The 21,308-nt window shown below is 41.0% G+C and overlaps 1 protein-coding gene across 3 annotated transcripts in view; it reads right to left on the reverse strand.

The window, feature by feature from the left end:
* MAL2 (mal, T-cell differentiation protein 2) overlaps positions 1–21,308 on the reverse strand; it is a 73,552-nt gene that overhangs the window by 13,646 nt on the left and 38,598 nt on the right. For 2 of the 3 annotated variants that reach the window (XM_011941076.1, XM_011941073.1), the window contains exon 2: positions 8,305–8,475. In XM_011941076.1, coding sequence (XP_011796466.1) covers positions 8,305–8,403 — 99 coding nt within the window. In that variant the 5' untranslated portion in view covers positions 8,404–8,475. Of the gene's footprint in view, positions 1–8,304; positions 8,476–21,191; positions 21,274–21,308 lie in introns of those variants that run through there. The other variant, XM_011941074.1, reaches the window with a different exon arrangement.

Here is a 21,308-nt window from a genome sequence, read left to right on the forward strand (position 1 = left end):
ACCTAATGTAAATGACGAGTTGATGGGTGCAGCACACCAACATGGCACAAGTATACATATGTAACAAACCTGCACGTTGTGCACATGTACCCTAGAAGTTAAAGTATAATAAAAATAAATAAAATAAAAAATAAATTGTTCTCACATTTAAATGCATAAGAACTACAAAGATGTGCTTTCTATTAAGTAACTCTCATTTGTAAACTGATTCACAAATGCCTTCAAAAGATTTAAGAAAAGTGTTACTGGCCACATGTCTAATCTATAGGAGAGATGCTCAAATACATGTGGTTATTCAACAAATATTAGTTGATGAAGGTCAAACCCCAAATTCAAACGTCATCATTTTTAATGGGTAAATGAAATGATGCTAGATCGTAGTAAGAAAAATTTAGGCACTCATTTAACTTACTGAGGTGAATCATCAGAAATAGTTGATCTTGTAATAAAGAGATTTGATGACAGGACCTGCAACTCTTGGTGTGATCGGATCCCTTGATTTCTCCACCATTACATACCTTTTTCAATGTCACTCACATTCACCTCATTTTGGTCCCTAGGAAGCATTTTATAGCTCAAGGATGCTACTCTTTACACATAGTATTGTCTCTGCCAGAAAGGATTCTGCCCACAAGCAATTACTGCTTGCCCTTTCCCCCCTCTCTCTCTATTCCTGCCAATTTTGCTGCTTCTTCCCTCCTTTTCAGAAGTATCTGAATTGTGGTTTCAAGGCTTTCCTGTCCAATCCTATTCTTTAGCCTTTCATCTTTTTATAGGTGTTACTTCCCAATACACGTCTTGCGCTTCTCACTCCATATGCTTGGGTCATCCTATCCAGCCAGGGTCATATATACTCTTGGTGTTGGGAGAAAGTACATAGTATGGAATTTATGGCAATTCCAGTGTGAAAATCATGATGGAGGTTCCTGGAGTTTTAGAGCCTCTAGTAACCTGCACTGGAGAGCGACAAGTCTTTGAAAAGCAGCTCCTAGTACTAGACCTGGTAGAAAAGAAACACTTGATCATGAGACACTAGTGGCCAGGCATCTGGAGTTGGGTTCCATGGAAGCCACTAACTCAAAAAGTCAGGTGGGCCAGCAGCTGTCTCCTTGTGATAGGAAGGACACATATATTGACCTAAGCAAGACCAGTTAACTAGAGTTAACTGCATGAGCAGGTAGCCTAGGCTCTCATATTATCCACCAGAGTGGAACTGCTCTCCTTCCTCAGTTCATACCTATGGCCACAGGGAAGAGGGGTTTTCTTATGCCCACCTGAAGGAGAAAAAAACCCTGAGCTTTGTTTTTGGAAGAGTTGGCTCCTATGTGCTTGCAAGGTGGAAAGGGACAGCAGCTGTATTGTATGTGCATTATAGCCACATTCAGAGTTGGCTTCGAAGGACTGGTTAGGGAATATTTTCCCAGTTGGTAGAGCTGAGTGATGATGCATGTCACACACTTTGCTCAGGAAGAAAAGTGGCCCATGGCTGGGTACGGTGGCGTGTGTCTTTAATCCCAGCACTTTGGGAGGCCGAGGTGGTGGATCACTTGAGGTTACGTGGAACAGACCAGCCTAGCCAACATGGCAAAAGCCCATCTCTACTAAGAATACAAAAATTAGCTGGGCGTGGTGGTGCATGCCAGTAATCCCAGTTACTCAGAAGGCTGAGGCAGGAGAATCGCTTGAATCCAGGAGGCGGAGGTTGTAATGAGCAGGGATCCTGGATCCTGCCACTGCACTCCATGCTGGGCGATAGAGGAAGACTCCGTCTCAAAAAAAAAATAGCAAATAGCCTACTGTACTTGTCAGGGCCATGGGATAAAACAGATCAAAGCTTCAGGGACAAGGAAGAGATACGGGATTAGGCATACTATGTGAAGATCTTTCTGTCACTTGGTAATGCTTACCAGAAGCATCGCTTTGGAATGCTACGTAGCCAAAAGGACCCTTCCAGTTGATGTTAGCAATCCTTTGTCATCAACCACCCCATACCTGGCATTATGGGCACATAAACAGAGTACCCATGGTCAGAGAAAGTGGCCATGGAAAGGCCCAAGAGCATGGCTTCCTTATTGCCAAAGATGATCTACCCACTGCTTCCTCTGAATGTTGAACTGTCAGCAACAGAGACCAACTCTGAGCTCCAGATAAGGGATTATCCTCAAGGGGACCAGCCAGTCACCTGTAGTAAGTGAAAACTGAGCTCCTACCTTCCTGGAGGGCAAAAGATTTCACTCTCACAAAAACAAACACCCGTAATGGTTATTCTCACGAAAATAGAATTACCTAGGGCATCGATTTATGAATTTGCTTTTCTGACTCTTAGAGCTTGAGCCACCAGCTATATCCAATGATTTACAGACTGCATTCACTCACAGGCTTTCACTCTGTCTCTGATCAAGGAAACTACTACTCAGCAAAGCCTGAGTGGAAATGGGTGCCTACCCCTGGGTTGGTTGCATCACATACTGCACCAAAAACAAAGCCTAGAAGCTGCTGGCCTGGCCTGATAGCACAAAGGAACGGCTGGCTGAAGGTACAGCTTGGAGGCACTAGTCTGTGAGGATGGGGGTCATCCTTTAGGATGCAGTAGATACACTGAAGAAGAGCTTCCTACATGTTATTGTGTCTTCATTGGAAGAATGGAAACTTAGGGGTAAAAGCAAGAGTTTCTCCAGTTGTCATCACTTCTAATAACCTGCTGAACTCCTTTATGATTTCTGTCCCCACAACTCTAGGTTTTTCATGGTCAAGGGTCCTTGTCCCCAAAGGGGTACTCTTGACAGAGGATACAGCAATAGTCCCATTGAGCTACAAGGTATGGCTACTCCCTGGCCACTTTGGACTCTTTTGCCCAGGGACAAAAAGGCAAGAAGAGGAGTTACCATCTTGACAAAGGTGGTTGCCACTAAACATCAAGAGAAGGCAGAGCTGCTGGAAGTCAGGATGGCAGTAAAGAGCATGTATTGCCCCAGTGTATGTGCCACAGGGGGGCGAGAGGAATTATATGTAGACCTCAGGTGATCTACCTGAGATCTTCTCGGAAGTCTCTCTGCCAATTGTGACTAAAAACAAGTGTAGCAACGCTGGCCTGAAGCAGATGTGGTTGCCAGGTGCCCTCACTCTCTCCCAAATGAGAGTGTGGATTCACCACCAGGAAATCACTGAGAACACCAGACAGGAAAGCTGAGAAGAGGAATGTAAAATGGTCAGTGGAAGAGGAAGATGAGTACCAGTTGGCCTTAAGACCAACTCCAATGAATGGAGATGTCATGTGTCCCTCTAGCCTCTCTCCTTTAAGTCTGTCTTCAGGAAGAAAGGCACACTGGAACCCGAGAGAAGCGACTCCCCAGATGCGTATGGAGAAATGGATCTGCAGTATGAGACGAGAGACTGGAGCATCTAATTGTGCACTGCACACATTTTCCATCAGGAAGGAACTTGATGTTTAGCTGTGAGGTGTGCAGGTAGCTGACAGCCTCCGGCTTCAGTGGATTTGGGATCTGCTACAATGCATGAGCCAAGGCCACATTCTTCCTGGATATCCCCCATCCCCACTAGTGACAGCACAGTGGAGGTACTAGTGCTTGGCCACTTGTGCCCAACATACAACTCTCGAAGGACAGGCTGTGCTCTGAAGTTGTGTATGGATTTGGTCAAGACTTTGTGGAGTGTATCATTCTTGGTTTTCTTCCTGATCTTACTTCCTCACTTCCTCCTTTATTTTCTTTTACAAGTGTTATCTACCCTTTTCCTTAAACAGTAACAACAAAATGCACAAAAAGCCCAAACCAAAACTCTTCTACTTCTAAATCCATCTTAGAGTCTGCTTCCCAGTGGAGCTGAGATGACACATATGTTTTGGCATGCTAGGCTTTTTCTTTTTGGCAACTAACATAACATTTAATTGATGCATTAATTATGTAACAATTTTTTTTTTTTTTTTTGAGACAGAGTCTTGCTCTGTCGCCCGGGCTGGAGTGCAGTGGCCGGATCTCAGCTCACTGCAAGCTCCGCCTCCCGGGTTTATGCCATTCTCCTGCCTCAGCCTCCCGAGTAGCTGGGACTACAGGCGCCCACCACCTCGCCCGGCTCGTTTTTCGTATTTTTTAGTAGAGACGGGGTTTCACCATGTTAGCCAGGATGGTCTCGATCTCCTGACCTCGTGATCCGCCCGTCTTGGCCTCCCAAAGTGCTGGGATTACAGGCTTGAGCCACCACGCCTGGCCAACAATTTCTTTACTTACATTGTCTACTACAACAAACTCTTTGAGAGCAACTGCTAGATCTCTTTTTTCACAATTGTATTCCCAGGGGCTAGTATAGGGTCAACTACTCAGTAAATCTTCCCAACCCCTGGAGAGCTGTACCTATATTTGTATGTGGCCATCCTGAGTATACTATTCCAATTTGTGCCAGGTGTGGGATGTGCACTGGATGTGTGTAGAAGGGCTTCCACAAGGCTCACTCATTGCATTTGACAGCCCAGATCATTTCTGCTAAGTCAGTGGTTCTCAAATGTTAGCCTGCATCAGAACCACCTGGAGAGCTTGTTTAAACACAGACAACTGAGTCCTACTCCCAGAGTTTCTGACTTAGCAGGTCAGGGTGGAACCTGAGAATGTCCATTTTTGACATGTTTCCAGATGCTGCTGCTCTCCTGGCCAGGACCACCATTTGTGAATCTCTGCCTTAAGCTCCTGGCCTCTACTTACTAGCAGATGAACCCGGCCTCTTTCTTAGCTGCCTTCATGTGCTCTTGCTCTTTCACCAATCTTATCAATGCTCACACGCCCCAGAGCACTGCCCACTTGTTTGCCTTTTCCTTAGGCAACCTCAGCCTCAAGCATAGCTTTTTTTTTTCCCCTGGCCCCCCCCTACAACCCCCCCCGGCCGAGTGACTATATCTCACATTCTTAAGCCCATGCTTTGCTCTTCGGTTCAGGGTCAAAATTCCATCTACTAGTTAAAAAAAAGAAAAAGAAAAAAACTGCATTGTGTATAGGTGGATCCTGGTTTACAGTAACAGCAGCAAGAAAAACGGATGACAACCACTTTGAACCTCAGTTTTCTCATTTGTAAAAATGAGAACAAGAATACTTATCCATAAAGAATTGTCATTAAGGTCAAATAAGCAAATGAATTTGGGGCCAGAAAATATAGCTGAGGACATGTAAGATATTAAGCAGTGGATAGAGCTGGAGGCCGTTATTCTAAGTGAAGTAACTCACTTCTTACTTGAAAACCAAATATTGTATGTTCTCAGTTGTAAGTGGGAGCCAAGCTATGGGCACACAATGGTATAGAGTGGTAGAATGGACAATGGAGACTCAGGAGTGGGTGAGGAGAGGGGAAACAGGGATAAAAAGAAACTATGTATTGGGTACAATGTATACTACTTGGGGGACTGTTACACTAACATCTCAGATTTCACCACTATGCAATTTATTCATGTAATAATAAACCACTTTCACCCTACAAGCTATTGAAATAGAAAATATTTTTAAAAATAAAAATATATTAAGTGATGTCCATAACAGGCAAATGTTCAAATGTGTGCCAGTTATACTTGGGGGGGATGAAGGGAAACATGTTTAATTGCATAGGATTTTTAAATAGCTCTATTTTCTAAACTGTATCTTTCCTTAGTACCCTTACCCTACAAAAGGGACTATAAATTTAGAATCTTCTGTTTAAAGTTCCGCAAAAATGGTATTTTTTCCTCTCCAAAAAAAAAAAAAAAAACAGAAAAGCTATTTCAAAATCAAAATCTCCTTATTTTCCTGGAGTAGAATGAGGCAAGTATTTATATTTGTTATTAGATACTATATTTTTTATATCTGTTATTAGATACTATATTTTTATTTCACTATTTATATCAAAGCTAGAAAGTTCAGAAAAACTGCTGAAGCTATCATGAATGTAAATTTAATTTCTTAATAAAACCCAGAAGACATAGCAAACTCAATACCCTACAACAAATACATCTAGAAAATAAGTTCTTTATCAAAATGCATTCTTGCTTCCTTTAAGCATGGTATAAAATGGTAAACTTATCACAGGGGAAAACAACTATTTTTGAGCCATTAACATCTAACAGTTCCAGAATGCAACAATTGTTACCAACTTGTGACAATTCCATTATATAAATGGCTAAAAGTTTTCCTGGGAGAGTGTACAAAATATATTACCAAACCTATCAAAAGTAAGCCATATAATAAAAAATGACTGAATAAAAACACAGAAACAAAACCAAAAACAACACACACACAAAAGAAGAAAAAAAGAGAAATCCTTTCTAAATAGGGAAAACATTTAAAAAATTCCTTGAAGACAAAGAGTTGGCTCTAGAAAGCATGCCTACCATACAATCAACCCTGTGCCTTGCTATTACCATTTTTTGCCTCAGTAACAGTGGACTACTCCGGCTAAAAGACCACAGGTAACCTTTGCAGCTGACCTATGAAACAAAGATTTCCAATTTTCAGCTGTCACTTTCATAGAGTAGCACGATTAAAACAACAGAAACGCTTACATTTAATTTCCCGAACACCAGATATAATGCTACAAATGGGTGGGAAATGCAAACTTGGAAAAACAAATAAGTTAATAAGGACATGAATGACTGTACTCAATACCAAAGATGGTATTACCATTTTACAGAGGAAGAAATTAAAATTGGGTGAGGTTAACAATTGTGCCCAAGGCCACACAGCTACTAAGCAAACCAGATCTATGCTCAAAGCCCATGCAGGACTGTAATCACTGTACCCCACTTCCTTCTTAGCTTTATACTAAGCTGTGCCATTTGCCCCAGGGCTGGCTTAAAGGCCAGCCACACTCCCTACACTTCACCACTAATAACATTTAGGATTACAGTTCCTCTTATGCCCTATAAATAAAACAAGAAGATATTTTTCTCTAACATCTGCACTAAAGCTGTGGAATAATATGCCGTTATACTTGAAAGGAATATACATAAAGCCTGACTGAAGGTCTGATGTAAGCTTCTACACACCAAAGTGTGATTATAACCTAATGGGGGTCCTTCCTGAACTTCACTGAAGCACTGTGATCCACTGAGTCATTCTAAAACAGTCTTAGAGAATGAATGGCTGCAAGCATGACAGACAAGTTCTATATGCTAAGCAAAAAGTTGATCTAATTTAATGGTTCATAATTTTAAAAGTTGTGTTGATTGCAAATTCAATTCTTTTATTTTGAGAGACAAGGTCTTGCTCTGTCTCCTTGGCTGGAGTGCAGTGGTGTGATCGTGGCTCACTGCAGCCTCGACCTTCTGGGCTCAAGTGATCCTCCTGCCTCAACTTCCTGAGTAGCTGGGACTACAGGAGTGCAACACCACGTCCAGCTAATTTTTGTAGTTTTTATAGAGACGGGGTTTCACCATGTTTCCCAGGCTGGCCTTGCACTCCTGGTCTCAAGTGATCTTCCTGCCTCAGCTTCCCAAAGTCCTGGGACTATAGGCATGAGCCACCATACTTGGTCACAAATTCTTTTAATTCATTTTTTTTTGAGATGGAGTCTCGCTCTGTCACCCAGGCTGGAGTACAGTGGCACAATCTAGGCTCGCTGCAACCTCTGCCGGGTTCAAGCAATTCTTCTGCCTCTGCCTCCTGACTAGCTGGGACTACAGGCACACGCCACCACGCCTGGCTAATTTTTGTACTTTTAGTAGAGATGGGGTGTTGCCATTTTGGCCAGGCTGGTCTCGAACTCCTGACCTCGTGATTCACCAGCCTCGGCCTCCCAAAGTGCTGGGATTACAGGCATGAGCCACCACACCTGGCCACAAATGCATTTTTAAAAACTCACCAATTCTTTTTAATTTGGGACAGACATTTATTATACTTTTATTATTATTATTATACTTTTCTAAGTATTATTTTCTGAAAAAAATATATATTTAAATATCTGAGGCAGAAATTAATGGAAAATTTCAAGATACATGTGACAACCTTTAGGTCCCAAAGGCATTTGTTCAATTGTTTGATAATTGTAATGCAATTCATTTGCTGTATGAAATGAAACAGTTTTTGAGTAAGAGTCATCTAAGCTGTGGGAGTAACAGAACTATTTCTCAGCTCTATCAACACAGAGATTTCACAAACTGGAGCCCTGTTGTCCATCAAGGCAGCCACACAGCACCACAGTGGTTTCTGTGGTTGGACCTCTTCTCTCCCATTAGAGGCAACTGGCAGAACTGGGAGTCTGGCATTTCAGAACAGAATAGGAAACAGGTTTCTCCCATCTTCCTGCAGTAGATTTAAAATAAAAAGCCCTTACCAGGAAGTTCCAGTTAGCATTAATTTGAGTCACCATGCCGGAGAGGAACATGCCCAGAAAGAGAAGCGAAAAGAAAAACGCCGTCACGGACACAAACATGACCCATCCTTGTAGCAGAGGTAGAGGAACATTGGAGGAGGCAACCAAAATCCAGACGAGACCCCCGAACAGCTGAAAGAAAAAAAGACAGAGGGTGATTGGTTTGCTTAAAAGATACCTTTCATACAACAGAATTCAACATGCTTGTATTACCCTCAGTGTTGCCTTCATTTTCCTCCCAGACGCCTGCACATATTCCAGCAACCCCACCCCTTCGATTTTCTCCTTATCATGCAAGACGCCTTCTTTCCTCAGGTGCAAGACCAATCCTTTGGCTTGGAGAACTGATCCATCTCCACACCTGTATCTTCAAGTTGGACTCTCTTCTTCAACCCATGTACATGCCCAACATTCCCTCATCATTGACAAATACCTTCCTTTGACTTTATCGATTCTCTGACTACCACCTTTTCAATGAAGGTATTTTTTCAGTCAACCACACAGGAAGGGGAACATCACACACTGGGGCTTGTGGGGTTGGGGGACGGGGGAGGGATAGCATTAGGAGATACACCTAATGTAAATGACGAGTTAATGGGTGCAGCACACCAACATGGCACATGTATACATATGTAACAAACCTGCACGTTGTGCACATGTACAATACAACATAAAGTATAAAAAAACAAAAAAAAGAAAATCATTGTCTACCCCAAGGCCATGAAGATACTCTGTTAGGTGCTTCTTCTAAAAACCTTCATTATTTTTACTTTTTACATTTAAATCTACAACCTGTCTTATACTGATTTTTGCATTTGGTATGAGGTAGGGGGTCAAGATTCAGTTTTTCTCCATATGTATATTCAATTGACCCAGTGTCATTTACTGAAATGACCATACTTTCAAGAGTCTACTGTTGTCAATCAGGAGACCATATGCTGTGGGTTTGGTTTTGTTCCATTCTGTTCCACTGGGCTATCATTATGACAAAATATTGCACTGTCTTTAGACTAATCCCCTAAGCACCTGACATTTTAAAAAATCAGTAAATAGCACCATTTAAAAACTTCATGTTCTATTTGTCACGAGAATATAAATAAAATATATATATACTGATCTTAAAAAAAATCATCTTTGCTTAGTCTCCACTTCCTCTCCCTGAAGTTGCTCTTCACATCACTATAAAACAGCTCCTGATCTCATTGCTTCTTAGAGAGTTTGTTAGTAAAAAATGGCTAGAATAATAGTTGCAGCTGTTGTATATGGTGGCAAACAATAAATACTACCATCATTTATTGAGTATCTATTATGTATTGGACAGAGGAATAAGTACTTCACATATCTGTGGATCTAAGTATCAATAAATACCTATTATATTTCAGGCTTTATGCCAGGCGCTGGGAATCAAATGGTAAACAGGTTACACTTGGTTTCTGTCACCACAGAACTCACAGTCTATTAGAGGAAAGAGACAAGCAAGTGATTAAAAAGCTGCTTCATAAATGTCACAATTGGGCAAATACTGGGCACTGCAGGTCCACACAGCAAGGGCTCTAAATCCAGATTTGAAAATGCTTCCTAGAAGCAACAATTCAAAGCACAGGGCTATGGGGTAAAGCAGAGGGAGGAAAAGGAGGTTCCAGGACAGGAGCTGAGAGGAGCCCCGCACAGGTGAAGAACAAAGCTCAGCAAGACAGGAGGGTCATGCGCTGGTGGGGAATGGAGAGAACTGCACTGGAGACTGAGCGAGGAGGTGCTGAAGCTTGGGCCAAGGAACTGAACTTCACCTAAGGGTGACGGCAAAGCCAAGATCATCTTGAGCAGAAACTAGTACGATAAAGATTTGCCTTTAGAAATTTTTCTCTGGCTAGAATGTGAGAATGGACTGGGGAAGAAAGGGTGGATGGTGGGAGAGCACATCTCTGTGTTTCTCTAGCTCTATCAACACAGAGATTTCACAAACATGGTGTAACACAGGAGACTGTTACACCAACAGAGTGTAAGAATCAGAACACTGAGGACAGAGAGAAAGGAATAGATTAGAGTGAAATTTAGAAGTAGACATGAAAATAGTTGGTAACGGATCAGATGTGAGTCATGACAGAAAAAGGACAGATAAGGAAAATACCCAGATTTCTGGCATGGGCCACTAGGCTTGCGAGAACACTGCAGGAGAAATGGTGTGAAGATAATGAGTTTCATGCATCTATCACCATTGGTCTCCTCCATACTACCATGCATTCTTTGCATGGCATTCCAAGCCATTTGTGATCTGACATGTCTTTTTCATCCTTGTCTCTTGCCACTATGCTCCTCACATTTTGTATTAGGGCGAGAAAAAAAATCCACAGTTCCAAGACAAAGATCTTTCACATCAGAGTGGCCTGTTACTTGCATGCCGTAAATGTCATTCCCTCCCTATGTGTACTTGAGATTCTCCCACTCATATCTAATCTTGAGCACATCATTTACAACATTTTTCCTGAGATCCACCCCTGCTCAGTTATGCCTCCCTCCTCTGGGCTACCTCCCTATTGGGCTTTGTTACATCAGTAAGATACACTGTAATTAAATCCCTTTGGCTCTCCATCTGCACTACCAGGCCTTCTTGGCAGCATACTGCTTTATATGTCTCTGCATCCCAAGTCATTTATTAATCTCCACAGTAATCCTTTCCTAACCATCAGTCAGGTACTATGCTAGATTTGGCAGCACAAAACCTTAGGCTACATACCTGCCCTGAAGACAACTCAAGCGACAATCAATCTCTCTCTCTCACACACACCCCCCCCTCCCCAGAGAGAGTGAGAGATAGAGCACGCTCTCAATTATTTGCTTAGTAAACAAGTTAGTGCTCATACGAGAACCGTTTGAGCTCCAAATATTAAAAATCAATCCTCATCTGTACATTGCATTTAAGTATCTAGATATCCAAATTACTCCACAAGTCACTGAAAGTTAAAAACACAAGTTTTTAATTATATAATCATATAATTTGTTACTACTTTGAAGAAACATTTTTGAAAGCATAAATGATCACTTGAGCAATGATAAATCACCAGTCTAAAAAAATGTATAGTTGTGGTGTATACCTCGAATCCTAATGTCAAATCAAAAGTTAACAATTGATGCAGAAAGTGTTATGAAATAAATCTAATGAATATCAATGCATCTTAAAAATTTAACCACCACCTTATCAGTGCCTATAAAAGAAACAAAGTTGTTCCTGATAAAATATTATTTACCTTTACATACTGTTAAACAAATAAGTGAAGGTGATAAGAATGTCTTTAGTGGATCAATCTTTCCTTTTTTTCCACTTTCTTCTTTCTGGTAGCCTTTTCTTACTCTCCCACAAAGAATAATCTACATAACTTTAAATACAGTTTAAGAAATATACATCATTGTTAAATATCTCTTCAGAGTTATTTCCTGAGAACCTATGTGCAAATACAAAGGATAATAAAAAGCAATTGGCCACTGTTTGTTAGGGATAGGCAGAGCCAAATAGATAAACATAGTAATATGAGTTAGGGATTATGATGCATTCACACCTCTAAGGAGGAGGCTGTATGATCCTTTGGAATTAAACACAGCATTTACTCAACCCAGAGTGGACCTGAAACAGGCCAGCCCCGAACCTACTGCTAGGCACTGTAGAAGAACACTCAAGAAAAAACAAAAAAGGCAAGGTTCCATCTCCAGGAGCTCGAAATCAGGAAGAAACAGACACCATTAAACTGATTCAGGAGCAGATTGTAGTGGGTGCTATAAAAAGAGCTCAACACAGTGTGCTCTGAGAGGCTGGGAGAGGAGAGAAGAAATATAATGGGAAGAATCTGGAAAGGCAGGCATGGGAGGCAGGCTTCAGAGTAAGCTTTCAAGACAGACCAAGACTTTGACAGCAGAGGTTATACTGTAAAGCAGTATAGATTAACTGTTCTTATCGTACTCAGAATTATAGCCCTTCAAACATCTCAAAGGCTTGGAAAGGAAACTAAGTGCTGCATGAACAGGAGTCAGATTTGCCTCCTCACTTGTGGGGTATGTGCTGGATGGAAAGGGGAGAGGGAAGGAGTGGATGAATGCCCCCTCTCTCTCACTCACGTAAATACATATGATACATCCCTAGAACTGAGATTCTGTGAAATCTAGGATCGCTTTAGAAGACAGGATGGACCAAAGAACATAATTGAGCCCACTATGGAGGGCCACCATCCTCATTTTGAGATTGTCATACTGCTGTATGGGTCACTCTGGCCTTGACATAGTTATTATTCCCTACTTTGTGATTTCCTTTTGACAAAAGCTACTTTCTTCTTGAGCTTCCCAACTTGGTTCCAACTTAACAAACTGAACTTAAAAACTTGACATGACCAACGTTCAGTATATTCACTTCATCTCATTCTGGGCATTAGTAAGCTTAGAGTGTTTGCAAACCAATGTAATTATCAGCATTCCTGTTTAGCAGAGATGACTCCGGAGGTGGTCATATTTTTAGAGGTAAAAAGCAGAACACAAAAATTGTTAAATCTGACAGAGAACAGATGATAAATACCGTAGCAACTGCAGAGTACACACTGTGAAGAAAGGTATTTGGAACTATTATATGTTTCACCCACGTTCTCATCATCTTGGATCTGAATCCACATTCTGACCCCTTCTCTACCACTGGCTTCCACTGCTTTCTAGTGTTCTAAAAAATCCAATAATTCTGTATAAAATAGCCAAATGCACCTCAATTTGAAATTTCTTTAACAAACCAACTCAGTGCTTACGACTTCAAACCTCAAGCTCGAACAGAAAGACTACCTTTGCTTCCAGGCAATACCAAGGTAAAAACCTCCTAGGGGTAGGTATCAGCCTTTCCCGGCGACTCGGTTGCCTTTTATCTTCTTAACCCAACTTTAGGTGTACTGGGTACATACCAGAAGTACTCAAATATATTCTGAGTTGCAGTTATTAAATTGCTACACATTCCTAAAACAACTGATCTTCTTTCTGGTTTAACATATGTTTGTTATGTGTGCTTGGCCTCTGCAGACCAGAAAGGTATGACTTGGCTGAATTCCTCCCATAAGAAAACCACAGAAGTACTTACCCGCCAATCACACTAAACTGAACCCTCAGAGTTTGATGTTAAAACATGTTTTCACTAGAAACTGTGGAATGGGAAAAATACATAGTCCCACGGGAAAACATGCTCTTGAGCAAGTAGCAACTCTTGCAATCCTGGGTGCATGAATTACAGACTTAACTCATCTCCTATTTGGACGGTCTTACGTTCCCAAAGGATTCCTTTTGCAAATGCTCTTTTTCTTTTCAAATGTCACTTATTTCCTAATTATCTGCTTTTAAACATACCCTCTGACAGCTAAACATTTTTTCAAACCAATGTGACACTTCTATCTTAGTATACCCAAAAAGTAAACAGGTTAATTTCTACTGTAACCTATTTAACCTATTTTCAATTAATGTTTGGAATGAAAAGAGGAAAAGGTAAGTGAATTTGAAAGGATAAAGACTGGCTAAAGTGTCCTCTAAGGGAAAACATTATTTAGAATTTTCCCTATTAAGCTCCCTCCTTCTAATTATATTACCTATATGTTGGATATTTCATTATTCTACTGCAGTGAGAATGAACAACCAGCAAACGTAGAGTAAAAGCAAAAAAAATTTGTCTTTCAGTCTGACTTGTAGAGTTAGAGTAAGAGGTTGAAGTTAATGATGATAGCAGAAATATTACTTAACATTTACTGAGCTCTTATGTTATAAGCACTGTTATAAGGGTTTTATTTGTGCCAATTTAATCCTCACAAACCTTGAGAGAATATTATTCTTCCTACTTCATAGATAAGTTAATTGAGGTACAAATCCATTAATAACTTGTCCCTAGTTATATAGTTAATAAGTGTTAGACCTGAAATTTGAACATGGCAATTGGCTTCTAGAACTTATGATTCTAACATCCTGCTATTCTGCCCCTCTCACGGTTTAGTGTTCATTCTAAAGCAGGGTTTCCACCCATATTCCATATGATTCCCTAAAATCATCTAAAATAGGGTAGACAAGTACATATGCATTTTTCTGAGGATACAGTCCACACCTTTCATCAGAATCACAAAGGGGCATGTGGCTCCCCCAGCCAAAAGCTCAGAACACTTTATCTACTTATAACCCCTTCTATTTTAATGGATGTTTACTTATGAGGTGCTGCACAGGAAACACCGTGGTTATAGAAGTGTTCAGTATGTACAGAAATTTACCAGCTAGAAAAAAAATTACCTACCATTAGCTCCAGTTTACAGACAATTTGCATTTTGAAAGATTTCTTTAAACTAGCAACGTACTTCAGCCAACAGATACACTATAATAACTGGTAGATGTATTTACAAGGCAGCCCACACAAGTGTGGATTCATTCACAGTGCGACTGTAGATCACCAGTACCACTACGAGGCATACTGCTGCCCCCTCCCCAGGCTCATCATCTCCCCTGTAATGCTGCTTTTCCTACTACCCTCTCTCTTTGCACGCCAGCCTCTGTCCCTCATCCCCTGAGCATAGAGAAATGATCACACTTGTCCATGCTTCTGCCTAGCATGCTGCCAGTAAAAATTTTGCTGGATAACTAAACTCCAGTTACCATGTTTTCCAGAAAGACTTCCCTGGCCAGGTGCCATCTCTCGGTGCGTCCACGGTTACTGACGCTTGTATTCCCCACAGCAATTACAACTGCATTGAAGTCATGGATCCACATGCCCGTTTCACCCACTAGACTGTGACGTCAGAGTCAGTGACATTGCCTTCAACATCTCTGTACGCTCAGAACCCAGGATGGTGCTTTCTACAGAAGGTCCTCAATCTATCCTCCTTGAAATGAATGGAAACCAATCAACGTGTGTAATGAATGGTTCCAGAAGAGAATGCCCTAGGAGTGCAGCTTGGGATGCTAGGAACACACTCCTGTCTGGAGCCCAGCTCATTCCCTGCTTCATGGTGGATGTCCAAAAATAGGCATGAAAACAAGGGAAGCGAGAACATGTACTTCTCAATTCTCAAATTATTACTGGTGACACCCACCACCTAGCACCAGATCTCAGGAGGCTGAGATGGAAAGTTATGGGAAACTTTGTACCTCTTGCCAGTTGAGTTCATGACACTCAATTTTTAATCTTTTTTCAGCCCCAAATTTGCCCACATGACCTATTTCTACTGTAACTGCCACTGGAACTTTTGACCAGGGTAAATCTTGTGCCTTCTCCCAGTGCCTCCTGCTCCCCTCATCAGTCCCCATCTGTCCTCTAACTATGCTGACTTCCGTCCAAACTACTTCTGGACTGGCCCTGGCATAGCCCTGCATTAGTGATGCAAGGCAGCAAGGTGTTTATTTATTTATTTAATTAGGAAAACAGAACAAATTCTGGGATGTAATGAGAAATGACAGACACATAAGAGGCTTATGACCAAAATATCTTAATACTCATTGCAAAAGAAGTTCTACTTTTTAGCTTTACATTGGAAGGCTTTAAAAATATGTCTGGGAGTGCTGAAGAGAGTTACACTTTCTTCCTCCCCATGTGACCTAAACCTCCAATTCAGCTGCTTAAATAGCTGACACCCTAAAACGGAGGGGTCATATTCCAGGGAGAAATATGTTCTGGTTCTTTTTATTCTTCTTTATAATAATTCCTCTTGATCTTGAAAATTCTCTTTTCATGTTTGTAGGTAACTAGTAGTCACTTTTAGGTTAAAATCATTCCTGTGTGCCAATGCCCTGATATTGCCCAGACCTGTATAAATCACTGTCTCTTTTCTTTCTTTTTACCTTCCTCCTTCTCATAGCTATTATACAAAAGTGGAGATTGTATATATGTTATCTATAAAAGGACATGGTGTCTCCAGACTATTTTCACATACTGCTCAGTTTGTACTATAGAACAAACAAGTAGCATTTGTTAAGTACTGCACGTGCATGATACTGGGTACAACAACCTGGTTCCTGTCCTTTGTCATTACAGGGTCATTTCTATTCAGCCATATCATTGCAAATACACCATGCCCAGAGCTCCTACCCCCATATAAAACATTTCTATCAGGCTCTACAAAACAAATCTGTTCTCCATGACTTTTTCCTTTGGAGCTCAAGGTGAATCTTTTCAGCTACTTTGTTTAAAGTTTTCCATATTTCAGTTCTTCACATTTTTTTTTTAAAGGACTGCCAGTCAGAGCAAATGATTGTTGATAATAATCTCTGGCAGGGGCATTGGGTTGTTTTCCCTTATGAACCTTTAAAGGTTATTTATTTATTCATTTATTATTCTGGGGATATAGTTTCGCTCTTGTTTCCCAGGCTGAAGGACAATGGTGCGATCTCGGCTCACTGCAACCTCTGCCTCCCAGGTTCAAGCAATTCTCCTGCCACAGCCTCCCAAGCATGTGCCACCACGCCCAGCTAATTTTGCATTTTTAGTAGAGATGGGGGTTTCACCACGTTGGTCAGGCTGGTCTCGAACTCCTGATCTCAGGTGATCCACCTGCCTCAGCCTCTCAAAGTGCTGGGGTTACAGGCATGAGCCACAGCGCCCGGCCTAAAGGTTATTCTAATGTGGATGGAGATTTTTAATCCAGAGGCAAAGGAAAAAAAAATACAGTTTGACAACTATGTCCATGGACAGCTCCCGCCTGCACACTGCAAATAAACAATGTCCCTTCACAGTCAAAATTTATTTTCCAGGCAATAAACTCTATGCATCAGAACATATACATGTTCCTAGTCCAAAGTCAAAGCTTTCAGTTGAAAATAACCTGAAGTTCCTTCCATAGATTTATCTGCATGACTGAACCTGCCTCCCCTAAAGCCCCCCCCTCACAATCATCCTTTCATTAACATTTGTTCTTCTGGCATAATTCCTCTGAGTTACATCTTATATTTAAGTTTAGTCTAGGTATCATTTTGGGGCAAGTCAAACTTTATGTACTCAGTTGACTTCCCAAACCTCAAACCTCTCTCTCTTCTTCTCCATCCTTCTTTCATTGGTTCTATTTCAGGTTCTTTTCATCCCTTATCTAAATTATTGCAATAAGCCCCCAACTGCTCTCCCTGCCTTCAGTCTCTTTGTTTTACAACCAAACTTCATCACTCAAAGGTTTCTAAGACACAAGTTGGATCCAGTTTATCTCCGTCCTTCAGCAGCTTTCCATCAGACAATAAATCCAATGCCTCGGCCTAGCATTTCTCAGCAAACCAGAACCTGAGTCCTACCTGCTGTTTTTCCTTCTTCTGCCACTGCCCACCAAAATCTCACAACTGATGGAACTTTCTTGCCATTGTCCTTCTTGTCTCCGTGTTTGCACTTGTCCTTGTTTGTACCTGGAATTCTCTTACCCATTTTCTAATGAACCATGGCTCATTACTGAAGGCTAACCTCAAATGTCCCCGCCTCATGAAAGCTGCCTGTTCTGGCCTCTCCAGAAGTCAGGTTTACTCTATCCTGCTTTTCCACAATACTTTTTATAAACCTATATTAGCAATTCATACACAGCACTGTATTTCTTTCTTGACTTTATATTCTACCAAAAAGTAATTTCTTTTAAGGGCAGGAACTATGTTACTTACTCTATTTTCAGGGCATAAAAGAAGGCTTGATGCATAGTGTGTTCTTAATTATAAGCTGAGCAAATGAAAATTACTATGGCACCCAAAACACTACAGTTAGAAGTAAGTGAATAAGAATCCTAGAGTATCTCCCACAAAGATAAATGTGAATGAATAACTTGGGGAATATAAGTAGTTTCTTAAACACTAAAACTGCAATATAAAACACAATGAATTCAATGATTATCTGTATTCTTTTTCATGATTAGTGCTAGTAAAACTTCAATTTTTCTTGTGCATTTTACAAGACAAGCTCAATGGGAGCAGGGACCCTAAACACCTTGCTCAGCCCAATAGTGCAGATGCTCCAATGTTATTTTTTAAAGTAGATAGACCCACCTGGAAAATGTTTTAGCTGCAGTTCACTTCCTATACTTAATTATTTCTTCCCTGAATGGTAGTTACTTTTGTGAATACACTCTCAACTAGGTTATAGGTCTTTCTGGTGAGGAAGGGTTTAAACATCTTTGTTCCCAAAGAAGTGTCTTGCACATAGTAGGTATTCAGTAAATGCCCGATGAGTGATTTTTATAAAATACTCACTCAGAAAACTGTGAGGTTTTGAAAATGAGAATTTTGAAGGTGATGTCTTCCATTCTAAGCTAAAAGGCTTAGCTTTGCAATATTAACTTAGGATTAAACTCCGTGGCAAGCACGCATTGGTAAGTATTGCTAAGGCCAAAACAAAAAGCTGACAACTAGGTACTCAGGAGTGGAACACACCTATCTCAAAAAAAAAAAAAAATTACTATGCATGTGAGGTTACAATATTCTCCACTTAAGAAGTCAGTGCTGTAATGCTTTTTCTGGTGCTGGTAGGCTGGCACTATTTATATATTTTGTAATATCTCCCCAACAAATGGCTTTTATCTGACAGGCTGTGAATAGAATACATTAAGGGGGATTGGGAATGAATTCTTTCAGCCAAGTTAAATGATTAGTGTGAGAACCGAACTCCAAGAGCATGGTGTCAATAGCATAGTCAACTATTGACAGCACAGTCCTCCTTTGTCAGGTACAATTTTCACATGATAAGTTTCAGAAGGCAATTGGACAGAAATGAAGAACTCTTAAAGACAAACAGATTTGAACAGAAGATCAAAATTAAAATGGACTTTGAGGATATCCAGAAACACTGGCAGAGGTTAAAATAATGGGTCCCCAGAATGGAGATCACTTAGCATTTAGGACAGTGCCTGGGAAATTCTCACATTTACTTTACAGGTTGAGGAATTTCTTAAGAAGGAGCCATGGGAGATGGCAAATTTTAAAAGAATCAGAAAATTAGATGGAAATTGAGACATCTAGGAGCTAAGTTGCTTCAAAAGTGTTCACTTAGCTTCTATCTGTACATCCACTCAAGATGGGTATTCTAAATGTAGGGGTAACAAGGAAGCTTTGATCTCTGCTCTCTCAAAGCATGTAAACCAATATCTCTAAACAGTCCTAAAGGATGAGAGCCAAGGAGCTATAGTTTGACTCTAGTGTGGTCGCTTGTTTCTCTAAGGTCACCAGTTTCACTGGAACATTTTGGTCATTTTTCAATGGGGTGGGGGAGATTGATATTCAAGTAAAGGAGATAAAGGGGGCCTAAAAATGTAAACTTATTGAGTTGGCCATAAAAAGAGAGAAGCAAACTAATAAGCTTTTGGAAGTGATGCTGTTCTACCTAGCCAAGAGTGTGAGACATGTTTCAGGATGAGATAAAAGAATTAGATTGGACACTTCTGTGAGTCTGGGATCCCACCTAGGTTGGGGAATGGTGGTAGTTTTAGCAGACAAAGAATTCACATCTGTGAGAACAGAGCTGTCTTCTGCACAGTGTGTCCCTGCTGTATATCAGAATCTGAATATTAGAATCACCAGGGAGGCTTCAAAAAACAACTAGTGAACTCTGGCACTCCCCCTGGGATTCTGATTTAATTAGTCTGGGCTGGCAACAGTATTTTAAAAAGCTGTTCAAGTTATTAAGTACAGCAAGAATGGAGAACTAACCACTGATCTAGATTAAAAAAAGATATAATGGGGAGGGGGAGGGGGAAATTGACTAAGTCACTTTCTACTCCGTTCCCTCAGAATTAGGTCTTGTTTTCTAAAAGTCTGACATGACTACAGGTTCTTGAGATGGTATTTGATTAGAGGGCATATGGATAAGCCTTCTTTGCATATACACACGAATATATATTTACATATACACATACAAGTATCTTTACATACACACATATATTTGAATAAGCATTAGAAAAATATAACCAGAATATCAAATTTGAAATTTCATGTATGTTATTGCTTAAGAACAGGCAAAAGTACTGAAGTTTAGAAAGTATGTCAATGAACTGTCTGTAAATTCTAGTACAGGTGGAATGCAGACATGGCAAAAACTTCTCAAAGAGGTAGGCAAAAAACTGGAGCTTGCAGAACACCGAATAAAGTAGCCGAGAACCTAAGAAATCGTTCTTTGCAGATCTTCCAGTTCTAATCGTGTCTCCCTCCCACAGCAAGGCAGCCAGCCCAATGCCATCCTCTCTCCACTCTTCCCACATGGATGCCTGCACCTCATCCCAAGCACTCAGATGTTTCTGAACCAGGCTCAAACTCAAACCAGCCTCGCAGTCAGGATCCCATTACTGATGTCATAGTCTGCAATTCACTCACGTCTCCTCTTTCAGATTCAAATCTGGGCTAAACTTAACTTAGGGTGGTGTGGCTACCTTAGCATAATAGAACAGTGCTCACAAGGTGTTCCAGCTCCACAAGCACAAAAGTGAAACCAAAGCGACCCAAATCCAGGTTATGCAAGCTCAAAGGCGAGGGTGAGGGGAGAGATGAAAATCCTAAACCGAGCACTTTTTATTTGCCATTCTCAGGGCATGATGCAACCTCTGGTTGCCCAATTTATATTTGCACATGTTCTCCTTGTCCACAAGGAGCTTCGAAAGTTTCCAACTCCATAAAATTCCACTGAAAAAGTTCAAGAGCTACCTAAAAATGTTGCACGACAGGCAGGTGACCCCACCTTTACTTGGACCCAACAAAGTGTGCTAAAAAGGTTTGGAGTTGCGTAGGGAGGCCAGAAGTGAGAAGGTGCAAAGGCAGGCAGAGAAGAACTCGACAGCCACGTTTCCACCTTTCCCCCACCATTCTCACGCCCACTGGATTAGACACTGCCAAGAGCATGGCACGTAACTCACCTTTCTCCTTGCCCTGCCTCCTGCCCAGCTCCTCTTTCCAACCCAAAGGGCATTAATGATGGCAAGGGTGAGTGGGGAAAAAAGCAGGCAGAGAAGAACTCGACAGCCACGTTTCCA

The sequence above is a fragment of the Colobus angolensis genome, unplaced genomic scaffold (genome assembly GCF_000951035.1).
Source record: "Colobus angolensis palliatus isolate OR3802 unplaced genomic scaffold, Cang.pa_1.0 Scaffold198, whole genome shotgun sequence".
Taxonomy (NCBI): Eukaryota; Metazoa; Chordata; class Mammalia; order Primates; family Cercopithecidae; genus Colobus; species Colobus angolensis.